General features: G+C 40.1%; 1 protein-coding gene across 4 annotated transcripts in view; it reads right to left on the bottom strand.

The window, feature by feature from the left end:
• The window catches only part of EPAS1 (endothelial PAS domain protein 1), a 151,139-nt gene that overhangs the window by 11,852 nt on the left and 126,686 nt on the right, over positions 1 to 12,601 (bottom strand). For all 4 annotated transcript variants that reach the window (XM_048842938.2, XM_048842940.2, XM_048842939.2 and 1 more), the window contains 5 exons: positions 11,632 to 11,738; positions 4,576 to 4,723; positions 3,624 to 3,832; positions 3,073 to 3,263; positions 309 to 419 (listed from right to left, as the gene is read on the bottom strand). In XM_048842938.2, coding sequence (XP_048698895.1) covers positions 309 to 419; positions 3,073 to 3,263; positions 3,624 to 3,832; positions 4,576 to 4,723; positions 11,632 to 11,738 — 766 coding nt within the window. The remainder of the gene's footprint in view (positions 1 to 308; positions 420 to 3,072; positions 3,264 to 3,623; positions 3,833 to 4,575; positions 4,724 to 11,631; positions 11,739 to 12,601) is intronic.

Below are 12,601 nucleotides of genomic sequence, written 5' to 3'. Positions count from 1 at the left end.
TCATTATAGCCCCTGCATCATAAAACCTCCCCTAAGAGGAGCAACATTAAAGTCCAGATGGAGTTCTGCTGGCACAGGATCTCGAGGAGATGCACTCAATCAGCAAACTTTGCAGCTTGTCCACTTTCCATTCATCTCCATACTCTTTCTTGGCTACACTGACCCTCTCTGGATCTTCCTGAGGAATGAGAACTGTGAGCAGCATTGAGAATTAAGTGCTGTATTACACTAGAATGGTCATCCATAGTACTGGTTATGGGGGAATTGTTTCATAGCTTGTGGGCAAGAAAATACTACTGTCCTCTCACCTGGGAGTTGCACTGGTTCTTTGACTCTGTGTCAATGGCAAAGAGCTTCTCAATCACCTCAATCTTAAGATCTTCATCTAAGGAGCTGTAATAGTCTCCTGGGCTGCTTGGCTGTACAAGAATAAAAACGAAGCAGTTAGATTATCACAGTACTTGATTCTGATATGGTGCTGTCAATGCACTGTGCTGTATAATAATGAACATCAGCTATGCAAAACAAACAACAAGATTGGGTCTACAGCATCTCCACAAACCAAATATTCTACTCAACTCTAATAAACACACACTATTGTCCAACAGAAAAAATGGTTACCTACCTTCCATAACTGTTGTTCTTCAAAATGTGTTTGTCATGCCCATTCCATTCTAGGTGTGCGCGCACCTACCTGCATGACCATCAGAGATTTTGCCTTAGCGGTACCCATAGGGCCGGCTGTGGAACCCTCTGGAGTGCCACGCTCATGCTGCGGTATATCAGGTGCCACCAGCCCTATCCCCTCTCAGTTCCTTCTTGCCAACACCTCCAACAGAGGGGAAGGAGGGTGGGTAATGGAATTGACATGAGCAACACACCTCTAAGAACAACAGTTATGAAAGGTAGGTAACTGTTTTTTCTACTTTGAGTGCTTGCTCATGTCGATTCCATTCTAGGTGACACACAAGCAGAATCAACAGAGGTGGGCTCAGAATTCACAATCTTGCAGCTTGCAGCACTGCTCTGCCAAAGCCAGCATAGTCTCAAGCGTCCTGGGTCAGCGCGTAGTGTGACGCAAATGTATCGACAGATGACTAGGTTGCAGCCCGACAGATCTCTTGGATCGGCACCTGTGCCAGGAAGGCAGCTGATGATGCCTGGACCCTAGTCGAATGAGCCATCATGGTCACTGGCGGGGGCACCTTCACCAGCTCATAGCTGCAGCAGATGCAGGCCGTGATCCAAGATGAGATTCTCAGGGCTGACACTGGGCAGCCTTTCATCCCGTCCGCGACAGCAACGAAGAAGTGCGTTGACTTACGGAATGGCTTTGTTCTATCAGTGTAGAAGGCCAGTGCCTGTCTGACATCCAAGGTATGCAGCCTGCGCTCCTCATCCTTCACATGAGGCTTCGGACAAAGGACTGGTAAGTAAATGTCTTGACCAGTGTGGAACTGGGAGATGACCTTGGGCAGAAAGGCCAGGTGCGGATGCAGCTGGACTTTGTCCTTACAGAAGACCATATAGGGTCGCTCTGACATGAGTGCCCTGGTCTCGGACCCCCTATGGGCTGAAGTTATAGTGACCAAGAAGGAGACCTTCCAGGAGAGAAGCAGGAGGCAGCAGGAAGCCAAGTGCTTGACGCGGGGACCCATGAGTCTGGACAGCAGAAGATTCAGGTCCCAAAGGGGGGACCAGGTCTCAGACATGCAGGTAAAGGTGCTTCAAACCTCCTCCCACCCTCCGAATCCCCCAGTCCAGAGCCCATACCCCTCCCAACCCCTTCCTCAGCTGGAGCCCCCTCCCATACTCTGAATCCCTCAGCTCCACCCCCCAGCCTGGATCCCCCTCCTGCACCCCAAACAGAGGGACGGGGGTGGAGTGAGGGGGGGAAGGGGCCTCGGATGAGGGGCGCAGCAGGAGGCGGGGCGAGTGTGTTCAGTTTTGTGCAAGTAGAAAGTTGGCAACCGTAACTCCAGAGGGCGCCACAGCTGGCCCTAGGCCCGGGGTACCGCTAAGGCAAAATCTCCGATGGCCGCACATGTAGGTGCCTGCACACCTAGAACAGAATCGACACAAACAAGCAGTTGAAGAAGATTATTACTTTTATCACTAAGAAATGGTAAAAAGTGTTGCATGCAATAATGATAGAAATGGTCTGCCATATGGATCTAGAGTTACGACTTCAGATATATTGTAAAAATAAATTTAAACTGACAATGTGAGACATCCCCTCTTAAATCTCTCTGAAGAGGAAAGGGGTAAGCCTGGGCTCCGACTTTCCTCTTCCAGCGTTTACAAATTAAATGGGGCATCCTCCAGGGATGGCCTGCTGGCTATGCTAAGTCAGCCCTTTCCAACTTCTAGGGGGCAATGACGCTAGTTTAATCAGACTAAACTCTCATGTGTTCCACGCAGTGCCTACTGCCTCTCACTCAGTTGTGCACCATCCAGCTTAGTTCAGAGCAAACCAAATTTTCGGTTAGAGAGTACACAAATGAATGGACGGCAAACAGCAGCAGTTCGCTGATATCCAGCACAGAGCAAGGAGGGAGAGGAAATCCATGGTACCAGCCTGAAAAGCCTTAAGTGCCAGGACTGGTACAAGTTGGGAACCACTGAAATATGGCTATAGCTTCTACCTAATGAACAAATGAAGGTAATATGCCAGGATTTTTGTTAAAGGGATATCGATAATGGCTGCGCTATCTTACAGCAGCCTTTTACTGGTTAATTCACCTAGAAGTAGTGGTGGCTTGGTATAGCAGCTGTACCTAGGATGTTTTAATGAGAGAAGATTAGTGTGAGGGTGGCTGGGAAAAAATAAAGGATTGGTATTAAGCGCAGGGGATAGCCCTGATTTATTATCCTCATTATGTTGTTCAGTGTGTATATAATACAATGTGTGCATAGTTGCCTTGGTTACTTCATAAATATGAGACCACTACTGTACACATGTACCTCCCACTGATGTTGATGGGAGTTACATACAAAACATCACACTCCATTTATTTACCTTGTAGTTTGTAGATTAGATAATTTAATTTTCAGTTCAAAGGTCTTTCTTACCGTTGAACAGCTGCTGTTGCTACTTGCACTTGGAGTACTACTGCCTGGTGCAGCTTGGGGCATTGTAAATGATGGCATAGTCAGCTTTTCACCTTGGGGAGTATGGGTCTTCACTTCCACTGGCCACTGTTTGTTTAGAGTCAAAACAACAGCTTTGTTGTAGATAGAGGCTTCCTCAAACTTCTGTGTCCCTGAACAGATATTAACAAGATTGGCACATTTTTTCAGCCTGACAATTCTGTTGTGCTATGACACATTACCAGCTATTTAATAAATAAATAAATAAATAAATAAGCAAACACCGCCCAGTTGCCATGTGCATGTTTCACATTTTAAGGTTTTAGTATAAATCAAGAAAAAATAAGAGGCCTGATTGTCATCTGGCTCACAGAAATTTTTCATTGGTGTGAGGCCTCTGACTTCTATGGAGTCACACTGGATTTTCCCAAGTGCACAGGAGAGCACGATCAGTCCCATTGAGGTTCTTTGCATTTGTTGAAACAGGAAGTATTTTGTGGTTATTTTTTATTGCATGCTGCTACAACACTAACCAAAATCCAGAGAAATAATGGCATCTCCTGGTGTGGGTGCCAACTGAGCAAGCTCCTCTGGTTCTTCCTTCAGTTTTGTGAACAAGAAGTCACTCTTCTCAGTCACTGGGACCCCATTATCAAAAATAGTATTCATTGTCAGCAGGTGAGGCTTAAACAGAGACTCCGTCTGGTCCATTGAGAACACAATGTCATTCTTCTCAATTTCACTAACAAGGCAATTAGATCTGTTAGATATTTTGCACTCTAAAACAAAGTCACTGTATAAACAGTTAATAAACTGTTAAAACTTTAAAGGCAAAGGCCAACACTTCCAAAACTGCCACTAATTTTGGGTGCCTAACGTGAGACAACTGGGCCTGATTTCCAGAGTTGCTGAGCACCCAGAACTTAATTTGAAGCAAAGAGGAGCTGCAGTTGCTCAATAATTCTGGGGGATGATTTACCACGGTTACTTCAGTTTTATAGGTGTGTAATTAATATAGTAATGACCCAGACCAGTTTCACTCTACAAGATTGCAGATTTTGGCCTAATCTATGACCACAATATTTCATTTTGCCAAAAGTAGATCACTTTGTGGTCTTGATTTTGCTGAGGAAAACTACTTCTTTCTGGTGATATTTACAAGAGATTAGGCTTAAAAACTTCTTTTCTCCACCTGGTAGCAAGCAATTATTCCAAATCTTCCATGCACGTTTTATACCTGGTCCTGCCAAGAGACTAGAAATTCTACTACATGCAAATAAAAGCCTTCTGCAGACGTGTGTCAACAGATTTTGTATCAAATAGACATTATTGAAAGAAAATGTCCAACAGTTGTGCTTGATCTATCTTGCTTGGCAAAGTTGGTTTCAGAATACCAAAGTAAAATATACCTTACAAAAATTTCACTAATTGCCTGTGTTACAGCATAAATGTTCATAAGCACTTTTTGGGTTCTGTATAACTTACCTCAGTACATAGTTGACACAGACAATACACTGAGGTTGCAGGTTGCGTGTATTGTAAATGACAGTTCCTTGAGTCTCCAGCCATACGTATCCACCATGCTTTGCAAGCATTCGGTACTGGCCAGTTACTACTTGACCTTTTGCACACACTGTCAAATAGGACAAAATATAAATAACGTAGCAGCATTTATAAGAATGCAATATATAAATGTAGCACATCACTTAAACCAGTAAAACTGCCTTTGAGTTCTAGTCATGTAAAATGACAGCGCTAGAATTAAAGCTATTTGCTGGTAAATGTCTGATTATCTTATTTTTTAAGTGTAATTGTTAAAGCTAAAATTTTCAAAAGTGGCCACTATTTCTGGGGGCTCAACGTGAGAGAGTTCAAGTTAGGTGCCCAAAATCTGTGGACTACTGATTGCATATGTATATGTAGACTAGTTTAAGGCCAAGAATAGGTGCCTAAAGTTAAGCTCCTCAGATCATATTTAGGCATCTAAAGAAGTGGACTGATATTCAAAAGTGCTGAACACCCATCAGTTGCTTTTATGTAGGTGCCTATGAATATAGGAGCCCAATTTTAGGTGCCCACCCCTTTTTAAAAATAAAAATCTTAGCCTAAATTGTATATATTTTCTTTCCTTCCTTGTGCCTTGGAATCTATTACATCAACTCCAGATATACATTCCTGATATATTTTGTTATTGTTGCAAATAAGGAGGCATGGTGTTACTATGCTGACATTGATCTTACAGCAAAAGGGAAAGAAAAGAAAAACATTTTCCAAGCTGTCCAAGTGACACAAATGAAGAATTATCAGTGGTACTGTTTTGTCAGTAGAGAAAATGGAGAGTTGAATTGTTCTGCTTTTCTGGCTGTTTGGGCTATGCAATTGTCATCATTTCTCTGCAATATTTCCTTTAAACCTGCCAGTCTCCAGCTAAGACTTAGATGAAGGTCAAACAATGCTTCCAGGACAATGTAATACATCCATGTAACATCTGGGGTTACACAGAAGACAGAATCAAGCTTTGTTTGCGTAGTAGCACATTGCACAAAAAAAGTGCAGTTCAGATTTAGAGTTTGATCTGGATGCTTTACAAATACTTTTATATATCTCCGAAATACGATATCTGTAGTACTCAGAGTTAGGCAAGATGTTTCAGTGTAGAGTTCTTGGCATTTGAGAATTTAAGTTTTTAGGATGCTTTACTTGGTATCCACCTTCCATTTTCGTCAAAGCAGCTAATATAGACTGTATCTTCCATTCAAGTAACGGTCTTTTTCCCAACTGACAGTAACTTTCTATCCATGTTAATATTAATAATATTGCAATTCATTCTAGCACAGAAGCACTCATCATTGGGATTAAAGTTTGCACAATCAGGCCCTTTTGGCAAAATTTCCCCTTTAAGCAGCTTTTCATTGTAATAACATTATTTGATTGCAATTAAACTGATGTACTAAAGTCCACTTGTAGTTGAACTTGATCTGACAGTCTTTGCACAGGAAAAGTCCTGTGCACATGGCCATTGCAGAAACTACTGAAGCACAAGTCTTTCCTGCACAACCACCACAGAACTGGGCCCATTACATTTATGAAATAGAATAAGGGTAGCATACTCAAAGGTATTTAGGTGCCTAACTCCCTTTGATTCCAATGGGGGTTAGGCACTTAAGTACCTTTGTGAACCCCACTCTAAGTGTTTGTGGGTCATTTGTAGTGTTACTCTTCCTGTCTCTAAAGTTTTTTTTCCCTAGGAATATTTCATCATCCCTCATTTAATTTATTTAGACTTTTTTAATTTAGACAAAATATAAGATTATTGTTTTTGATTAAATATGTTTTTGATTAAATGTGTGGAACAAAATCAAAAGGTTTTGCCTTTAGTATGTTTCAGAGACTGTTCTGCTCTGCTTTTGAAACATAATTACATTGGCTTCCTAATCATCAGCTCTTCAATAAGAGTCATAATAAGGGCGCCTGTTACATTACAGGAAAGCTTTTTACTGCTTTAATCTACACCCCCCCACCCCAAAAGCACATCATGTTCTGATACAAAGAGTGGCAGGACGCTTTTTCTGGAGTAACACTATAAATTACTAATGCACTTGAATTTCATCTTTCAGTTATCTAGCCATATGCCTTCAGTCTGACTTCCAAGTTGTTAGAAAGTTAAAAGGATTTTATTTTAAATACATTACCAAAATATTACATGTCTATCTCATACAACATTAATTAGATCATCACACTGAAGAATAAACAAAAAATATTATCTTCAGTTACTTTTGTTGCCTTTAATTGTTTACAAAGCTTTTTTTTAAATTGCTGTCATACATTTGAAATAGATGCAAAGTATGATATGATTGACTTGGCCTGTCAAACTTCTATGCACTTCCCATTGAACGGTCTCAGATGGCCAGAGCCAGCTCCCCATGGAAGTCAATAGCAAAATTCCAACTGTCTTTAATGGGAATGAGACCAGGCCCTAAATGGAAATAGTAATAGAATACTGTTTGGTTGGAAAATATAGCTTTGCAGTGAATCTTTTGTGCAAAGACAAGGATTTTCACCTCTTCCTCACATAACTGGTAAAAGAGTGTGCATGTTAAACCCTGTCAAATTAAATTCTAATCTTGCATTTGATGACAACCAATTAAGTTTTATACTGTATATAAAGCTATACTTGCAGCCAAGAACACAAAGAGTACTATGGTTTATTTCAGCACAGGGTCGTTACCTCATCTGAAAACTTTACAGTATTGTAAAACTGCAACAAGCGTGTCAGCAGTATCACCAGTAAATCCAGGGAGTAGTTCTGTTTCCATCTTAAAGGCTTATTTTAGGTGTGTTCATTCAACCTTTAAACTTTTTTTCCCTTCCTCATTCTAGTGGTGGATTACCTTCTTGTAATGAAAAATAAATCCTGCTCTAGAACTCAATTCTTTTCTTTTTTTGGTAACATTACATTATTGTTGGCATTGATGTATTTGGAATCAATGGATATATTTATAGTGTGATTATACTTATCTCCTGCAGAAAGCATAGTTAGGTTAAATAAAAATTGGATGTCTAATATATTTAGCATGGAGTTTTATTTTTGTTTTGCATTTTGAATCATTACTTTGCAGCTCTGCTAGGAAAACAATTTTGTGAAACATAGATCAAAACAGCTAGGAGAATTCTCCAGAAGAAATTGTATCTTGTTTTAACTTATTTGTACTTTTGAAAAAGGATAATTATATGTCATCTTATATCAGATCTATTAACATTAGATTAGGCAATGTGTGTTAGAAATCACAGCAAAGAACTCGTGAATATCTGCCCAGTTTCTCAAAAGGTCACAAAGGCTTCCATGTTCAATGAGGGCTTGCTGGTGCCCAGGTGGCTGATTGTTCATGGCTTGCTATTCATATGCCTCCAGCCACATGGGCTTCTTTGGACTTGTAAGAAGTGCCTGGAGGCATTTGCCTCACCAAGATGCAATGGGCCAAATTTTCTGGTGATGTAAAGTGATATAGCTTGTGTTGAGGTTATTGGAATTGCACTCATTTACATCACCACAGAATTTGGGCCAATGCCTGTAAAGGGCAGAATGCATCAGCTATGCTACCCTAGAACTAGAAAGGGGGTATATGCTTCCCTACACACCTTCAGAGACTGTGGGGCCACTCTTATATTATAGGTCCTGATCCTACACATTTATTACCAGATGTAGTGCTCATGGCTTTGAGTAGCCCTATAAGGCTGCAGTGGGATTCTTTTTATAAATAACCACTTCTGGGTCTTTCCACTGACTTCAAAGTGCTTCTGGATTAGGCCCTACGTTGAGGGCTTAAGTGACACACAGGCTTTATGCTGGTCCTGTGCATGGAGTCGATCTGACCCTGTTAGAACAAGGAGCAGCCTCCACTGGTGGTTTATTTTATTTCCTCTCTGGTGCTATTTCAAAAGTAACTATCTACAGTTTATATTGTTGATCTCTGGGATTTAAAAACAACTTAAAGCAACATAGCCACCGATTGCTCATGATGCATTCTAATCAGATATCTCAGAATACATAGCTTGCTCAAGCAGAGACAATATCATTAATTGCTCACCCCTGTAAAAGACCTAATTTGTTTTGGGGAATTCAAAATCTGTAAAAAAAAGACAAAGCCACATGAATGGATTGACAGCAGCAGGCTAATGGAGAACAAATATAACTGCTTCCTCAAAACATTCTGATTAAAACTAACATTGTTCTGCATCCCAGATGACTCTCTCTGCTGTCAAACATTCTTATTAATGAACATCTGAGTACTTAACTTATTGGGGATGGCGAGGTCTAGAACCCCTGCTGTTAGTGCTAATGTAAACCTCCCTTCTGGTTATGCAGTTGTCTGCTGAGACTGATTATTATGTTCTTAAAAAAAGTTAAAATCACTCTGAAAGGGATGAGGAAAAAGATGATCGTGGTCTATCACTGGATGCCCCAACAACATGACTGAGCCTTTCACTGCAAATGTATTTCGTAGACACATGCAGGGCCTTCATTATATTGCTAGGAAAGGCCAACTCCAAAGCACAGACAGTCACAAAAAAAATCTATATTTATATATTAGTCAAAAGCCTAATCTTTAGGTGATTAGTGTTAAGGGTTACCTTGAACAAAAGAAAATAGAGTTAGAAATGTAAAGTAAGTATAAAGAGCTAGAGAAGAAATGATGTAGTTTATTTCATCTACCAACAGCTTGTTTTATATTTCAAAGACAGCAATTATGACCTCCAAAAGACAGCTCAGAGTTTTATATACTAATTTCATTATAACTGTATATATTTCTGGTCATTATTATTGTTTTTCTCTTGGAAACTATAAACTATGGTTGAATGTAGTGTTCCAAAATGCATTTGTGTGGTTAAGTTACACACATGACGCTCTTCAAAACGCTCATGATGTCATTTTAAATTTTTATATGGAGCCATCAGCTGCAGCATGTTGGATTGTCTCAGTAAAGTTCCCGAGCGTTTGAGTCAGACCCTGCTGTTAGGCTGCTATAGGACTGGATCGACACTTTGTGAAAATGACTATGCTGTAAAAACCAAGCAATTCACCTCACTTACGCAGAGCGCACAGGAGATGACACAAGGGAACAGAAAAATGGTCCAGCTAGTTTGAGATCCTGTTTGCAAGAAAGGCCATGTGCAAGAGACACCTGACCAATTATATCATCTTGGTAGGGTATTTTCCTGGCCCCCCAACTGGTGCAAACTGTTATATCCTGGAGCATGAGAATTTGGCACCTTTGTGTTTCTCTAACCTAGCTAATGTAATGGCATTATTATTTGCATTATAGCAGCAACTAGAAGCCGCAGGCAGGAGTCAGGCCTCATTGTATTAAGTGCTGCACAAAAAGATCTTACCATCTAATTTAAGGCAAAAAGTAACAAAAAATAAGGCAGGAGCAAGGGAAGGAAGATGAGGGAAATGGTACTGAGAACATGCAGATAATTTTATTTTTTTAATCTTACTAAGCTATGTGTCTCAATAGTATCTTCCATCAGCATAGTCACATAACGTTATGCCATATAAAACTGTTTCTTTTGCTCGTTTTGTTTGTTTTGCTTGTTTCATTGAAAGCTCCCTTGTTATGATATTATAGGATAGGACAAACAGGAGTGGTTAACTGGCAGTCTACATCTTTTATTTTATATATCTCTAGCATATCTCCTTTCACGTGTGTTTCTCTACTAAATAATCTTTGGTATTTTACAAAAAGAAAAGGAGTGCTTGTGGCACCTTAGAGACTAACCAATTTATCTGAGCATGTGTGCATCCGATGAAGTGAGCTGTAGCTCACGAAAGCTCATGCTCAAATAAATTGGTTAGTCTCTAAGGTGCCACAAGCACTCCTTTTCTTTTTGCGAATACAGACTAACACGTCTGTTACTCTGAAACCTTTGGTATTTTAAAAATTCTCCTCCTAGGTTTCATATTCTATGACCTCTCATGATAATTTCAAAATGATCATATCAGGAATGAAATGAGGTGGTCATAAGCATACACAACCTTCACTATGAAGCATCGATTTATACAATGGCATTATACTTTCTTTCCATATAATTCTCCATCCTTCTGACCACCATTGTCTATTGAGCAGATGCCAACATCTAGCTGACCATGTCAGGTAATACGGAACCCAACTAAGTATAAAAACCGTTAAAAAAAACCCTTCCTCCCAACATATATTACTTTGTATACTGACAGGTTTCAGAGTAACAGCTGTGTTAGTCTGTATTCGCAAAAAGAAAAGGAGTACTTGTGGCACCTTAGAGACTAACCAATTTATTTGAGCATGAGCTTTCGTGAGCTACAGCTCACTTCATCGGATGCATACCATCTATCTCATTGTATTAGGTCCTGTTGGAGTTTCCCCACAATCTTCCCTACTCTGAATTAACCTAAATATTTATGTGTTTTTTCCAGGCTATTTGTTTTGGGTGGGCAAAAGAAGTAAAGTGATGGGAACAGGAGGAAAGAGAGAAAGACATTGAACAAGATAACTTAGTAGAGCTTTTTCTATTACTAATTTCTATTATATTGGACACCTGTGTCTAATAATGATCACTGTGGTATGCCACTATTTACTTCTTGCCATGCTTGAAATTGACCATTTATTCTTATTTATTGCTTCCCAATATTTATTGCTTGCTCTTATCCAGTTTTTCAGCCTCCCAACTGAATCTGGTATCATGAGTTAACTTGGAAAAAAGGGTGTGTCCTAGAATCAAGATCCTGCAAATGGAACTAGTTTTTTTTCTAATTTAGAGTGAAATTCATCTAAAGGGCCAGCCATGGGGCTTCAATAGGTCATAGCAAAAGGCCAATGCATCACTTAAGTCCCACTTTGAAGCACTAGTGCAATCCCTTTGCATTTCTCTCTTACAGAATACCTGCAAGATATACACACGAACTCAACAACGCACCCATGTGCCTTTATGTTTGCAGCTTGTTAGTCAGATACATGCACACCGTGTTTTATGTACAATGAAGGACATATCAACATGACTTACAGTTCTGATGGCTTTTAGTCATATTTTCTGAGTCCAAGGCATGATAGAATTCATATGCAGAACGGCCCAGTAGCTCTTCTGGGTGGTATCCAATCAATTCAGTAATTCTTGACCAAGAAAAAAAAGGTTTTATTAGATCTTTCCTACTCCACAATGTCTCTATATATTTTAAGTGCTGCCATTAATTTAAGTCCTTATAGCAATAGATCTGAAATATGATGTCAAAGAATACACACTGGGATTTCTTTCTGGAACATATTAGGAAATACAGTATTCTTAATAATGATCTGCTGTTACCATACTTAGGGTATATCTACCTTGCCATAAAAGACCCACAGCACAGTCACAGCTGGCCCAGATCAGCTGACTTGGGCTCATGAGGCTCGGGCTATAAAACTGCAGTGTAGACGTTCAGGCATAGGCCTGGCCTCTGAGATCCTCCCCCTTATGAGGTCTCACTGCCTTGGCTCCAGCCCAAGCCTGAGTGCTCTGCACTTTAGCTCTGCAGCCTTTGAATACTTTTATCATTCATTTCTATAGTGGTTATTAAGGCAGCCATTAAAAACACTATTTTCTCGCCAAGAGTTCCATAACAGCTGGAAAACTCACTACAGGCAAATCATTGCTTACAAGTTGTCTCACTGTCTATTACTCCAGATGGGCCTGATCCTCCACACCAGGAGCAGTGTGTGCAAAGAATAGAAGGTCCTGCCCTCTGGCTATCTACTCTGCTTATATAATTCTTACAGTTTTGACTTTAAAAACTGAACTGTAGCAAGGGATTAGCTCATTGCTTTTGGTATTTCATTTATCAAAACAAAATACACAGTAAACTAATGCCAGGAGAGACAGTAAGTTTTTAAAGAAATAGCTGCTCTGCTTATTCAGTAATGTTTCTCAACAAAAAATCCATGAGGATATTTGGACTGTGTTACTAGGATCAGGAATCCACACACTATGCAGGGTTTAC

Source organism: Caretta caretta, chromosome 3 (genome assembly GCF_965140235.1).
Source record: "Caretta caretta isolate rCarCar2 chromosome 3, rCarCar1.hap1, whole genome shotgun sequence".
Taxonomy (NCBI): Eukaryota; Metazoa; Chordata; order Testudines; family Cheloniidae; genus Caretta; species Caretta caretta.
Note: the sequence above shows the minus strand (reverse complement) of the source record. Positions and strands in the feature narration are given on the sequence as shown.